The sequence below is a fragment of the Diplotaxodon limnothrissa genome, linkage group LG14 (assembly GCF_057381915.1).
Source record: "Diplotaxodon limnothrissa isolate DT_005_m linkage group LG14, D_limnothrissa_male_GT1.1, whole genome shotgun sequence".
NCBI classification, from domain to species: domain Eukaryota; kingdom Metazoa; phylum Chordata; class Actinopteri; order Cichliformes; family Cichlidae; genus Diplotaxodon; species Diplotaxodon limnothrissa.
In genome coordinates, this window is record NC_140609.1 from 33,871,276 (window position 1) to 33,885,504 (window position 14,229).

The 14,229-nt window shown below is 39.2% G+C and overlaps 1 protein-coding gene across 2 annotated transcripts in view; it reads left to right on the forward strand.

Annotated features, from left to right (window-relative positions):
- gbe1b (glucan (1,4-alpha-), branching enzyme 1b) overlaps positions 1–14,229 on the forward strand; it is a 104,281-nt gene that overhangs the window by 17,111 nt on the left and 72,941 nt on the right. For both annotated transcript variants that reach the window (XM_085370916.1, XM_085370917.1), the window contains exons 3-6: positions 6,484–6,599; positions 8,823–8,948; positions 9,892–10,027; positions 13,040–13,130. In XM_085370916.1, coding sequence (XP_085227042.1) covers positions 6,484–6,599; positions 8,823–8,948; positions 9,892–10,027; positions 13,040–13,130 — 469 coding nt within the window. The remainder of the gene's footprint in view (positions 1–6,483; positions 6,600–8,822; positions 8,949–9,891; positions 10,028–13,039; positions 13,131–14,229) is intronic.

Sequence of the window (14,229 nt, forward strand, 5' to 3'; positions counted from 1 at the left end):
ATTGGACATCAGCCGCTGATGAAGCTGTTCGCCTATAAAGTGCTCTGTAAGGAAACGAGCTCCAGCAGCTCTGTGCTCGGGGAAAACACTATATTTACTTATCTTGTGCAGAAAAATGCGCTGACATTGCGTTATATCGAGCACCGGCTGCCCAGTTAAACTGTGACTATCACCAGGTAACTAGGCGTGTTTCTTGAATTAGCAGCAGGTGTTAAACAGCTGACAGATGAGGAGGAGGATGCATGCAGGTAAACTGAGGGTCTGTTGAGCTGATCGCTGGTTTCGTGAGAAAAATGTCAGCTCGTTCTTTATGTTACAGAAGCACAGAGACACAAGACCAGGCGGAAAGAGACGATCGTTCGGTGAAAATGAGAATCTGCGAATGCAACATGTGGAACACGGAGAGTGGAATATGTAAACAAACCGGTTAACGTAACCCCCTCGGTGCACTCTGCATGCTAACTGTTAGCAGAGCTAGTGAAATCTCTGAAAACATCTGAGCACTTTTGCAAACATGTTCTATGTTGACAACCTGACCAGACATACGTCGCGACATTCGCGGCTAAAACACTGTTAAAAGTGTAGCTGGTGACAGAAAAACGGGGTATTTTAAAACTACACCACCACCATTGCTGCTTGTGATTTGATCTGCATTCTGGGATAACTGGCTGCCCCAAGTCTACACAAGCAATCGATTTTCTAGGATCGACCTGTTTTGACTTACTTTGCACGGCAACCAATCAAATGTTAGAGAAGCTGCATGGGCAGCGTTAACCCCGCCCCCTGAGTTTGATGGGTGAGGCTGACAGATAAAATTATTTCATGACGAGAGCCAGGCGTCAGGACTGCCAAAATGAAATAAATAAATATATCATTAAATAATTAATTAAATGTGTCAATAATTAATTAAATGTGTCAATAATTAATTAAAATGTGAAATACATAAATAATTAATTAAATGTGTCAATAATTAATTAATTACATGTGTCATAACTATTTATTTAATTAATTAATTCCAATTTTAATTAATTATTGCCACATTTAATTAATTATTTAATGGTGTATTTAATTAATTCATTATGGCAGTCCTGGCGTTCCATATCTTTCGCTACTCAGGTTAAATATATGAGTCACTTAGATAAATTAAAAATGTTGTTGTTTGGCTTTTTTTTTTTTTTTTTGTATTTTATTTGTTCCTGAGTAAATCGGTTTGTCTGAGATTAAAGTTGTAGTTTTTACACAGCTGAATAAACGTCAAGCAGACAGCTGATTATCAGAAGTGTGAGATGCTGGAGAATATACTCCGTTGTCCTGTTATATTTTAGATAGCAAGGAGTTTATTAAACTTCACCGAAACAATCTGCAAATTTCATTAAAATTTAATAAACTATCATCTTGTCTTTATTTTTAGTTAGCACCTTAAAAGCTTAAAGCTGTAAGCTAATGATAGTTATATAAGAGCAGATGCTGCTGGTGCAATAAGCTGTAGTTTTACGTCCAGTGGATGATGATCTGATTAGTCGACTAATCGCATAAATAATCGGTGACTAGTCGACTATCAAAATAATCGTTTGTGGCAGCCCTAGTGTGTATAACCTCTTTTTAAGTTTTGTGGATATTATACAGGGAGTGCAGAATTATTAGGCAAGTTGTATTTTTGAGGAATAATTTTATTATTGAACAACAACCATGTTCTCAATGAACCCAAATAACTCATTAATATCAAAGCTGAATGTTTTTGGAAGTAGTTTTTAGTTTGTTTTTAGTTTTAGCTATTTTAGGGGGATATCTGTGTGTGCAGGTGACTATTACTGTGCATAATTATTAGGCAACAAAAAACAAATATATACCCATTTCAATTATTTATTTTTACCAGTGACACCAATATAACATCTCCACATTCACAAATATACATTTCTGACATTCAAAAACAAAACAAAAACAAATCAGCGACCAATATAGCCACCTTTCTTTGCAAGGACACTCAAAAGCCTGCCATCCATGGATTCTGTCAGTGTTTTGATCTGTTCACCATCAACATTGCGTGCAGCAGCAACCACAGCCTCCCAGACACTGTTCAGAGAGGTGTACTGTTTTCCCTCCTTGTAAATCTCACATTTGATGATGGACCACAGGTTCTCAATGGGGTTCAGATCAGGTGAACAAGGAGGCCATGTCATTAGTTTTTCTTCTTTTATACCCTTTCTTGCCAGCCACGCTGTGGAGTACTTGGACGCGTGTGATGGAGCATTGTCCTGCATAAAAATCATGTTTTTCTTGAAGGATGCAGACTTCTTCCTGTACCACTGCTTGAAGAAGGTGTCTTCCAGAAACTGGCAGTAGGACTGGGAGTTGAGCTTGACTCAATCCTCAACCCGGAAAGGCCCCACAAGCTCATCTTTGATGATACCAGCCCAAACCAGTACTCCACCTCCACCTTGCTGGCGTCTGAGTCGGACTGGAGCTCTCTGCCCTTTACCAATCCAGCCACGGGCCCATCCATCTGGCCCATCAAGACTCACTCTCATTTCATCAGTCCAGTCATTAGACCACACCCCTTCTCATTACAGAGACGCACATCACCTAATATGCTTAATTGGTAGTAGGCTTTCGAGCCTATACAGCTTGGAGTAAGACAACATGCATGAAGAGGATGATGTGGACAAAATACTCATTTGCCTAATAATTCTGCACTCCCTGTACATGGTTATGCTGAGGATGTGTCGGCCAATTTCCACTGGAAATGCCTTTTGGTTAAACTGTCAGCAAGGAATTTACATTCGCACTGTTACGTTTTTATACAACTTTAATGCAGAAAAAAAACAGCTGCTTGTTTAAGTGAAAATACATTGATGTTTTTTTTTTTTTTTTAACGAATATAATTGTGGAGTTGTAAAGTATTTTGTCTAGTGTCAATTATATCGTCAGTTATATCATTATCACAAATTTTCAAATGTATATCGCGATAAATATTTTTGGTCATATCGCCCTGCTCTACTACTTAGTTCTGTCTCTGCCACCCCCTCTTTCCATAGTTCCTCTGTTCCGTTTCCTTCTTTAATTATCTTCCCAGGACCTTGGGCAGCAGCCCAATTCCAACATTCAATTCTGTGAGAGATTACATTTTGACACGGCTCAGTTATATTATTTGATTTCAGTTTCATAGTAAATGTGGAAACACCCCAGTAGCCCTAGTCATGAATATGGTGCAGGTTGGGTGCATAATGCACTGTTTTTTTTTGTTTTGTTTTTTTTCAGAGGAGTTTAAGAAAAGCGAGATAAATAAATTGTTAAAAAAATATGACTTGGCCTCCCTGTGGAAAGTGTTGCTGCAGTATCCGGTCACTTCTCGAGCATCTCTTTTGATTTGTTCTCTATCCTGCAACTGTTATTGCTCATGAATAACAAGAAGATGTGGGTTTACAGAATAAAACATCCTAAAATGACATGCCGAGGTGGTCACTTTTCAATAAATGTTTTGTGTCCTAATGTGTTCCTCAGTCAGTGGCAGTTGTGAGTGTGGAATCGGCACATTATGAATATGCCTTTTTGTTGTTGTCTCAGAGATAAAATTCAGTGAGCAGTGAAGTGGTGTTTTATCAGTTTTTCTTTTAGATGACTGAGCCTGCTGCTTTTACTCGGTGTCGCAAAAGTCACAAGATACTGGAGAACAGTGCTGGGGAAAAAAACAAAACAAAAAAGGGAGGGAGGAGGGGAAAAAAAGCACAACGAGGAATTATGTAAGAGAGTTTGGAGGGCGGGGTGGGAGTGGGGGGGATAAATTGTGCAAAGACAGATTGTACAAGTCAGAGAAATAAAGTGGTGTTTGGACCACAGGGGGGGATATTGAAATGGAACAAAAGCCACAGTGATGACTACAACTACAAGCTGTTGTTAGCACAAGGCAAAGTGGCAACACACTGCAGTAATAAGGAAGACTGAAACTGCTAATTGTTATATTTACTATTAAAATTAATGAAACACCCTGTGGTCTGACTAAAATTTCTCATTGTGCCTCCTAGTGGTTAAATAAAGCACAGACATATAGGACACATGGATTTTCAGTGTCTTTCTTCTGTAGAATGAAAAGTCTGCTATAAGATGCTGTTTTCACAAAAGCGATAATAACAATAATAATTTTAAAAAGACCACAAGCAAAATGGAAGCGAGATAGCGGTATAACATGCAGCGAAAATAATTTGATATGTGTGTACAGTATGTTTACTATTTGGCTACTGAAGTGTCCAGTACTCAAATTGCAATACCATCCCAAAGAGCCACCCCTCATTTCTTCACATTTTTAAGGAAAAGGGGAAATGGGTACAGCAGATTATTGAAATATTATGCAAATATACATGGAAATTTAGTATGTAATGCAAAACCAGAGGTCGTACAATTCTAACAAGCTTGAAAATCAATATTTGGTTTGACCACTTTTATTCTTCAGCACAGGCTGAGCTTTCTTAGGCAAGCTTTCTTGTCATTTCTTTAAGGAGTCTTCAGGAACTCACTACACCAGCTCCTTCTTTGGATGTTGGCTTCCTTTTGTTCTGTTCTCCATCAAGAGGATCCCACACTGCTTCAGTAGTTGAGGCCATCTCATGTCTGTTGGTGTCTCTGTTCGGCTCCACTTTCGTGTTGCCTGTGTGTGTGGTGTCATTGTTCATTGACCACAATTTGAAGCAAAAAGTTCACATTTCCAGTCAAGTCCAGTTCTTGTGTAATTTGTCCCACTTCAGCCTCTTCTCTGGGTTTCCCTAAGAATGGCTTCTTGACAGCCACTCTTCCACTGAGACTATTTGTGATGATGGATCAGTTGAAAGGCCACTTGCATCTCTCTGGTTTTTTGTGTCAGGTCTTTGCTGTGTTTTATCCTATTTTGTAAGGACATGACTTTCAGATATTGCTCACCAGTCATAGATAGGATTTTAGGCCTGCCACTTCTTGTGTTGCCCTCTGCTTTTCTTGTTTTTGGTTGTATGTGCATGTGTGGGTGTCATTTTTTTTCTGTCTGTAAACAGGAGGGCCTGAAAATTTTTGAACGATTTATTGGTTGAATAAAGCTTATAACCTTATAATTAGAAACTATGAGTCTTACAAATAATGGTATGCGTTATCAACCAATGCAAAGTACCGTATACAGATTAAATGTGTCACATTTGACGTTTGACCTGTCCTCAAGGTCAATAGAATGATCTTGAGGTAAAAGTGATAATAATGCTATATGTGAAACTATGACATGTTGGAATTCTTAATGTCACATTACTTTGGACCTCTAACCTCTTCTTCAGGCTCAAATAAGGTCAAACTTTCATAAAAGGCCTTTTATCTTTAAAACTATGCTCTACATTCTGCTGCCTTTGTTGGTATTGGTGACACTTAGGAAATTATACTGTTGTATGGGGATTCGCATTATAGTTTGCATCCAAACATGTTCCATTTAACCTCTGATCTCCTCTTATATTTCACGTCTGCCTTTCTTTTAAGTTAATCCTGAAATGCTTTATATCTTTAAAAAGTATTGTCAAGACAAATGGAGTGCAAGAAATGCATCTTGTTTGCTCATATTTTTTTAACGTGACACAAGGCAACCACCCAGAGAGATGCCATGTTTACAGCTAACAGCTCTTTGGAAATCACCATGTTGGTGCGAAAATTCTGTTTTATGCACGTCAAACTGTGGTATCTTTGGAGTTTTTCAAAGATTCACCTAAAGAAATCACAACAACTGATGTCTTTTCAAGACAGGCAGCTAGTATCAAAGTGTCTAAAGATATATTTAAATTTGGCTCTTTGCTAAGTTGTCTGCAGACACAATGCTTGTTCATCCCTTTAGTTGAGTTTGGTGCTTTAAAAAGAAAAGGCCTGAATGATTCATAGTTAAATGTTAAGTTAAAAAAAAAACTAAATACCCATCAACGTTTTGGGACTGAAGAATAAAAATTACAAGAAAAAGATTCCAAGAAAGGCTGGCTCAGTGTGTGTGTGTGTGTGTGTGTGTGTGTGTGTGTGAAAAGTTGTTCAAGACTTTTGCACAGTACTATCTTTTTGCCTTGTTTTTACTTTCCCCAATCATTTGAAAAAATGTATTTTTTCCCAAAAAAGCTAACCTCTAATATGATGCATTTTTAGCTTCCTAAGACTTCTAATGTTATACAAATAAACAATTTGAGACTGAAAACGAATTCTTTACACTGGAACAAATGACACATACAAAATTGTGACATGTTTTTCAAACTTGTTCATTTAAAAATCCAGGAATCAGATAATTTAATGTGAAGAAAATCCAGCTACTCCTACAGGTCTGTGACCAGTTCATGGCAAAAGAAGCCAAAGAGATCCAAAAAAAAGACAGATATACATTTTCTTTCCACTGTATGCAACTTTCTTTATTCCAGCTGCAGCTTATTAGAATTCATGTTTGTGTCCACATTGCAAACCAATTAGAGTGATGTGTGTAAATGCTGTCTGTTTCTCCTATAGATGGCTGGGACAAATTCTCCCACCGCTACACGAAGAAAGAATTTGGCAAGTGGGAACTGATTCTTCCACCCAAGCATGACAACTCTCCAGCTGTGGATCATAACTCTAAACTCAAGGTAGAGAACAAAACATCTTCATGCTTATTTTCACACTCTCAGTAGGTGTCATCTTGCCTCAGTGGCACAGGGACTTGTCACTATAATGTTCGTGGGAGATTCCCTGTCATGTGTGGTGTCTTATGAACCAAGTGAAAACCTGGCGTGTCGCCATCAACAACATGTCATACTCACAGTGCAGAAGGGAGATTACTGTATGTACACAATCTGCACAGTGGAGAGTAGACACACCTGAGGAGCCCAACTGATGGCTTTTATTTCTGCTCCCATCTGTTGCGGGTATCCCTCAGGACATTGTGCCCCGTTTGTTCGGCGCAAAACACAGTCCACAGTGGGTGTACATGATTGGTTTTAAGCTCTAGTAAATAATTCATCAGGGTTAAATGCAAAAATGCACCCTCCCATTATGCATTGTCTCCCAAACAAACAGCGTGGATGAGAAATAACCCAGAAATGAGATGCCAGGCATGGAGTGGATGGCATCGCCGCGGCACTCTCCTTGGGACCGGGTCATCGTTGGCAAACTCCTGCGCCCTGGACAGGCTGCCCGGCTCCCATTGTCAGCGGAGGTCAGTCTAAGGACGATAAGAAGCAGATGGAAACGCTGGCACCTGGCCTTTCGTTGTGCACCCCCGCTGCCTATGAATAGCTGTCTTGCTGTGAGCCCCACTTTAGAATTAGTTCCACAGCACTCCCTCGTGGAAGCACAAGCCTAGCTCCAATCACTCTCATGTAGAGCAGCTTGCCCTTCCATCCCCTTTGTTCAGTGCCCAATTTGTCTCCATAAACAAGCAGTGTCCTTATGTGGGTACAGTATTTACCATGGGCCATTTATGATGCAACTATGCAAGACCGTAGAGAACGAACAGAAGCGTTATCTAACCGATCAAAAATGCTTTTCTGTCCACACCTAACTTGTATATTGCCCAGTTCTTAGTTGTTTTTCCTGTTTATGCACCCCTCAGCCTTACCAGCCATCTGATTTTTCTTTAATGTGCCTAATTCTGGCCAATTTGTGTGAAGGACCACTGCTCTGTCAGGCTTTATGCCAGTCCATTTATCCAACTATCTTTTCCTAATCCTATAAACTGTGAAGCATGTCATAAGGGGAGCCAGGCAGCTAACCCCAGGTGGCCTGGCCATAATGAAAAAACCCCAGAGGGGAGTCTGGCCAACAGCTCACAGGCAGGTGGCATTGGAACAGTCATTACTTCACAACAGTAGCCAGAATTAGTTGGGTTATAATGCCTGTTTCTGCAGGGGACAAAACAGGGTGAACACATACTGTGGGAAACACTACAGGATCGATTTCTTGGTGGGTTTTTCCAACTCTCACGCTGGCTTTCTCCTTTCTTATTTGACTGATGGAGGCAAAGTAACTTGTCAGATTTCCAAACTATATTTATTTTACCCCCTTCCAATCCCGAATTGCAGACATAATAGATGAGAGGCAAAGGATAATGATTTAGATTTCCTATTTTTCTAAATTGCTCCCTGGCTCAAATCCCCTCTCAACATGGGTCTGTGGCTTTGTTAAAACCAATTAAAGAGCTGCACCCCTCAAAATACAACGGCATAAATCACCACTGAATCCAAATTTACTGCAACAAGTTTTCTAGTCAATACTGTACTGTGGCTTTCTGTCCCCTACATCGTGCCATGTCTGCAGTGCTCCCAGAGAGCCATGCATAACACTTTTAAAGCTGTGAATTTGGCATTGGAGAGTAGGAACTGGCTTTCTGGAAAAGAGGCAGTTTTCATCAACAGTTTGCACCATCTTTCTTTATAATGGATAGGGAGCAACAGCACAGTTTTATGATGTAAGCATTTCATGGCTAACAGATGTAAATAAATACTGACTTTAATATCAAATACATCCAGGGGCTGCATCATGCAGCAAACAAAGAAGACCTTTTGAGGCCTCTGACTGTGCTTTGCTGATCCTTTCTACTTTTTTCCCCTGACTTCTCTGTAGCTTTGTCTTTTCCATTTCATTTTAGATTACATACAGATATCCTTCATCCCCTTCTGTAGGTTTTTAATCCAGAATGTAGACACCTCAGCATGCATCGTGGTGTCTGTTATCTGTCTGCTTATTAGATGTCCATGTCGCTTATGCAAAGTGACTGTCATGCCCACCCAATTTTTTTCTTTTCTTCAATGCCCTGTCATTGTTTAGGTGCCCTTGCTGTAACGTAAAACTCATTTGTCTTATTTTCCCAGGTGGTGGTTCACACAAAGGAGGGACAGCGTCTTTACCGGATCTCGCCTTGGGCAAAATATGTGACCAGGGAGGAGAAAGCCGTCATCTACGACTGGGTTCACTGGGATCCCCCTCAGCCTTACATTGTAAGTTACAAAATATCCTTTAAAAATGACTTTTGCCTAAAAAAAAGAAAAAATAGATGCATGAAAACCACCTGCACATTCAGTGTTTTTCATTTCCATGTTGTATTAGTTACTACCAGCTTTGGAGCTCGAGCTGCTTTTTTTTTTTTTTTTTCATGTACAGAGATGATCAGTGTCTTGTTGCAGTACTAAGTGTAACAAATAGTGAGTGCCAGGAAATGAAAATTAAATGTCTATCATTTTTTAAAACAGCTCATCCCCTTAATTATTATGATTATTTTTTTAAAAAAGCTTTGAGATGATGTTAATCATTGAATATTGTGTTACTAAAACCACAGTTTATGTGGTGCTACCCTCTACATTCACCATTTCTTCTCGAAATGAGGAACAGTCATTGTAAATCAGCTTTGCCTCTCATATGCAAAGCTGTTGTGGCCATTCTTAATGTGGGTGCTCGATGCTGCTGATTTGAGTGAGGCTGAATGTGTCTCAATGCTACTTGATGTCCTTAGCCCAAGAGTGAACAAGCAAAACACTAAGAGGCTATTAAAGGCCACCTTGCCTTCTTTATCACTTGTTATTTGGCACCATTTTAATTAGAGGGGCCCTCTTACTGGCAGTATATTTGTTTTATTTACAAGTAGTTCAATCATGTACTTGAAATGCTGTGTTCACAAGGCTTGGTGGGTAGCCATCAGGAAATGGGCACTATGTATAAAAAGAAATGCTTCTCCTGTTGTGTAACACTGCTAGCATGAATCATAAATATTTTTATTGTTTTACGTGTGTGCAGCTATTCATCTCGGCGATGAGATATTTGTGCAAAAACCCACACTTTGTCTTTATGGATCATAAGCGCTCAACAGATGTAGTTTCTAGAAGGGGGGAAAAAGCCCCAGACTCTGTTATGATTTTGTGCATGACGTTTTGGTTACCTCTTCAGCATATCCACCCTCGACCCAGGAAGCCCACGAGCCTGAGAATATACGAGTCTCATGTGGGAATTGGCTCTCCAGAGGAGAAGATCGCCTCATACAACAACTTCACAACCAATGTGCTGCCTCGCATAAAAGACTTGGGTAAGATGTGAGATGGAAAAACCCTAGCTCTACAAGATTATTCTTTGCCGGATCCTTCAGCTCTTTAAGTCTGTAAGACGTCTACAGCAGCCATCATGCTGTGATCCCATTCTTCTAACAGTCAGTAAGAGCTTTTCAACTCGAAAATATTTCGTATGTTCTCCAGCCAAGAACAGAAAGTAATGTATAGAGGTCACATACCTGCATACATGTCAATTTTGAGCCGACAGCGTGGGCGAAACAAAACATTTGAGGGGTTTTTAATATCTATTTATTTAGTAACTGTCACCACTAGTCCATAACATAGCAGACATGTCGTACAACTGTGAGTACCACTGTTCCACCAGAAACAGTATTTTCTGTGGCAGACCTGTCACACTGTCTAGATGATACCACATCAGCAAGTCAACATCCTGTTTACTGGTATGACCTAAAGGGATCACTGACCAGTGGATCGTGTTCTGTAAAAGGGGCTCCACAGCACAAGCCAAACTGCACAGCAGTTGTGGCTCTAAGTATGACAACTTGGTTTTTTTTTTCTTCATACTCATGACTCACAAAGTCAATACTAGAGAAACGCTATCTGCCTGCCTCTGCCCCTAAGCATTTTTTCCCTGACAGATTTTCTTTAACAGTGTATGTGTAAGTGTGTGTGTTTCATTCCTCGGGCTTCTGATTAATTCAATGTAAAACTCACAGGTTTACCTAATAAGTAATGTGCATTTACTTGAACTGGAAAAATAATTCCAATGGGGTACATTCACACATGAGACTATAGTGGTTGGAGACCGCAGTATGTCCAAAATTATTCCCACCGTGTATAATTAGCTTGCATTTTCATTGCCTTTGAGAAGGTTTCTTCGAAGTCAGGGACCAGATATTTAACCATTCAGTCAGTCTCTGTCTGCAAAGCAACTTTGGTGCATCGAGATGGGAGTAAAACGGCAATAAGACTGAGTCAGTCTCTGTCAGTAGTGCCACCTATCTGTGAAAATACCATGATTAACTGTGATAAATCAGCAAAAATTGATCTTCTTTGGTCTGTTGTAAATTGGTTTCTGTCTACATATACAAAAATGTATATGGAAAATAATTTTATATTAGCTACTCATAGTTAGTCCATCTAAAATCTCAAAGATTTGAGCCCAAAATTGAAACATTTCTATTCAGATGGTAACGTGGTTTTTGCAGGACGGGGATGTGACTGCAAAATGACACAGGCACTTGGCAACCTTGATTTTACAAAGAAATATTGACAATGTTGACAACCTGTCATGTCGTTATTGCAGTGATATGCATCTGCACTCACTGGTGCAGACTGACTCAGATTGATTGCAACGTGCTGTCAATTTCTGCTTTTATAAATTAAACAACAATTATTTACAAACTGTTGTCAGTCTGTCTAAGAGTGATTGCAGTCAGGTTGCAAGTGTCTGGAGAGAGGTTGCCTTTCACCAATTGACTTGTGCTATCGCCTTACGATTGAAAGTTGGTCACTGCAACTACTTGAACTCGGTCTAAGACAACAAAGAAAAAAATTAAACGCAGTCACCGAGCAACCCTATATTTTGCTTATGATCTTATGTATATGACCTAAAACATCATGCAAATGTATATTTTTCACTAATTTTTAAGTAGTTAATTTTCAAGTTATCTCAACTAAGAGTAGCGTTCAAACGTTGCTGCAACCTTATGAAAGAAGTACCCATTTTTCTTCTCTACCCCTATGAGCGTTGGTGTTATTTTGCATTCAGGAACGCCACGCTGCACTGACATCGTTAAAAGTACAGACACAACTGACACAGCAGACCAAGAGAAATGTGATCAGTCCGTTTTCTCGGTTGTGTCATCTTGTTTGGCAGATAAGGAAACTGGCAGAGTAACTGCTGCAGCAACTGAGGGGTTCTATACAATAAGGATTCTCCAGGAGGCTAAACTCCACAGTCTCTAGTGACGGTGACTTTACCTGCCATTTCATTTTCTTGACTGAAAGAGAGTATATATATATATATATATATATATATATATATATATATATATATATATATATATATATATATATATATATATATATATATATATATATATATATATGTATATATATATGTATATATGTATATATATATATATATGTATATATATATGTATATATATATGTATATATGTATATATATATATATATATATATATGTATATATAAAAAAGAAACTTCCTCTCACCCCAGTGCTTTGTCACAATCCTTCAGAAGGCAAAGTTTTGTTTCCTTTCTCTCTAGCCTGAAAAGAGATATATATAAATAAATCTGTTCAATACAACAGTGAAAACCACAGGGCCTCCCTCTAGAGTCCTCAGTGGCAGTTTAAAAGCCTGTTGTTCTCTTATTCATAGAGGCAGTTTTTGTAGGTTGTTTTGTGGTATATGACCCCCTGACTGATAGCTAGTGTTTCCCTGTTGCCACAGCTTGTCTTTAGGATACTGGAGCTTGTGTCAAAAAGGAAATGCCTGGAGCTCATACATACAGTGTGACTGACACAGGTCAAATAGTATCAACTCTTAAAGATTTCCAGATTGTTTCTGTACCAAATAGTGGCCAAAACACAAAAAGAGAGACGTTTCAGAGAATTTTTCTAAGCGTGTCTTATTCTGTGTGGCCAACCAACCCACACATCATAAGAATTATTTGCATTTTTAAATGATGTTTGAAATACAAGCTGAACAGTAGGGGTTTATTAAAATTAATCATTAGAAAAGAAGATGAAGATTTGCAAAATTAATAACCCCTCTAGTTACTGCAGGGAAATTAAGCTATCCAAATACACTTAGGAACAAAAAAGCACAGTGTATCCCACTGCCATACACACCAAACACATGTTTTTTTTGATGAATATTTTAATAGTTTCACAACAACTAGATAAGGTTAGCTGTTTAATCTGGTATAATATGCTTTTTAAGGCATGAAATGGGGATGAAATTTGTAATATGATAATTGCAGTGTCTCCTCTCTTGGTCCAGGTTACAACTGTATTCAACTGATGGCCATCATGGAGCATGCCTACTATGCAAGCTTTGGATATCAGATTACAAGTTTCTTTGCTGCTTCCAGGTAAATGCCATCATTTCACTAGTTTTATATATATATATTGTATTTTGTACAAGGTACTTGTCTCTGCCAAGGAGGTTATGTTTTTGGTAGCGTGTCATCATTCTGTCTATAAACATGATAGCTTGAGGTTTGAAGGAATTCTAATAGAGAAGGGAGCCGGAGATCGACAGTCGGACTGCTGCTACGGCTGCAGTGATGCGGACGCTGTACCAGTCGGTCGTTGTGAAGAAGGAGCTGAGTGTAAAAGTGCTCTCAATTTACTGGTCGATCTACATCCCTACCCTCGGGTCACGGGCTTTTGGTAGTGACCGAAAGAACGAGATCGCATTTACAAGCGGCGGAAATGTGTTTCCTCCGAAGGGTGGCTGGCCTCTCCCTTAGAGATGGGGGAAGGGGTTCGGACATCCAGGAGGGGCTCAGAGTAGAGCCGTCGCTGCTCCTCCACATCAAAAGGAGCCAGTTGAGTTGGTTCTGGAATCTGACAAGGATGTTCCTTGGTGCCTTCTGGTTGAGGTGTTCTGGGGATGTCCCAACGGGAGGAAGCCCCAGGACACGCTGCAGAGATTATATCTCTCGGCTGGCCTGGAATTCTGATAAAAGCTGTAGATGCAGTGTCGTGTTATAGGGAATGATATGTTGGGGTTTGAAATTTCACAATACTTTAGACCTCTGACCACTTCTTCAGGGTCAAATAGAGTCAAACTTTCACAAAATGTCTTGGGGATTCTAAACATCACATCATACAGTAGTCTGCATCCAAATATTATTTAAAATCTGGTCTAATTTTTGCACATTTTACATTACACTGTCTCTCTTTCAAGTTGACCCCAAAATTAATTATATCTTCAAAGAAAGTATTGCCAAGATAAATAAATCCGCTGCCTAGTTGGTTAGAAATACAGTGTAGTATAATATTATCATGTCCAGTTATTTACAAATCAATACCCATGTTCCGTTACTTTCTCCTACATAATGTTTGTGTAATCGGAGTAAATCTCTGTCATGCTACCTTCATAAAGCAGATTTAAGGAGAAAAACAACCAAAGTGAGTATATATCAAATGCAATACTACTGCATTAAAAGAATAGACAAATATATA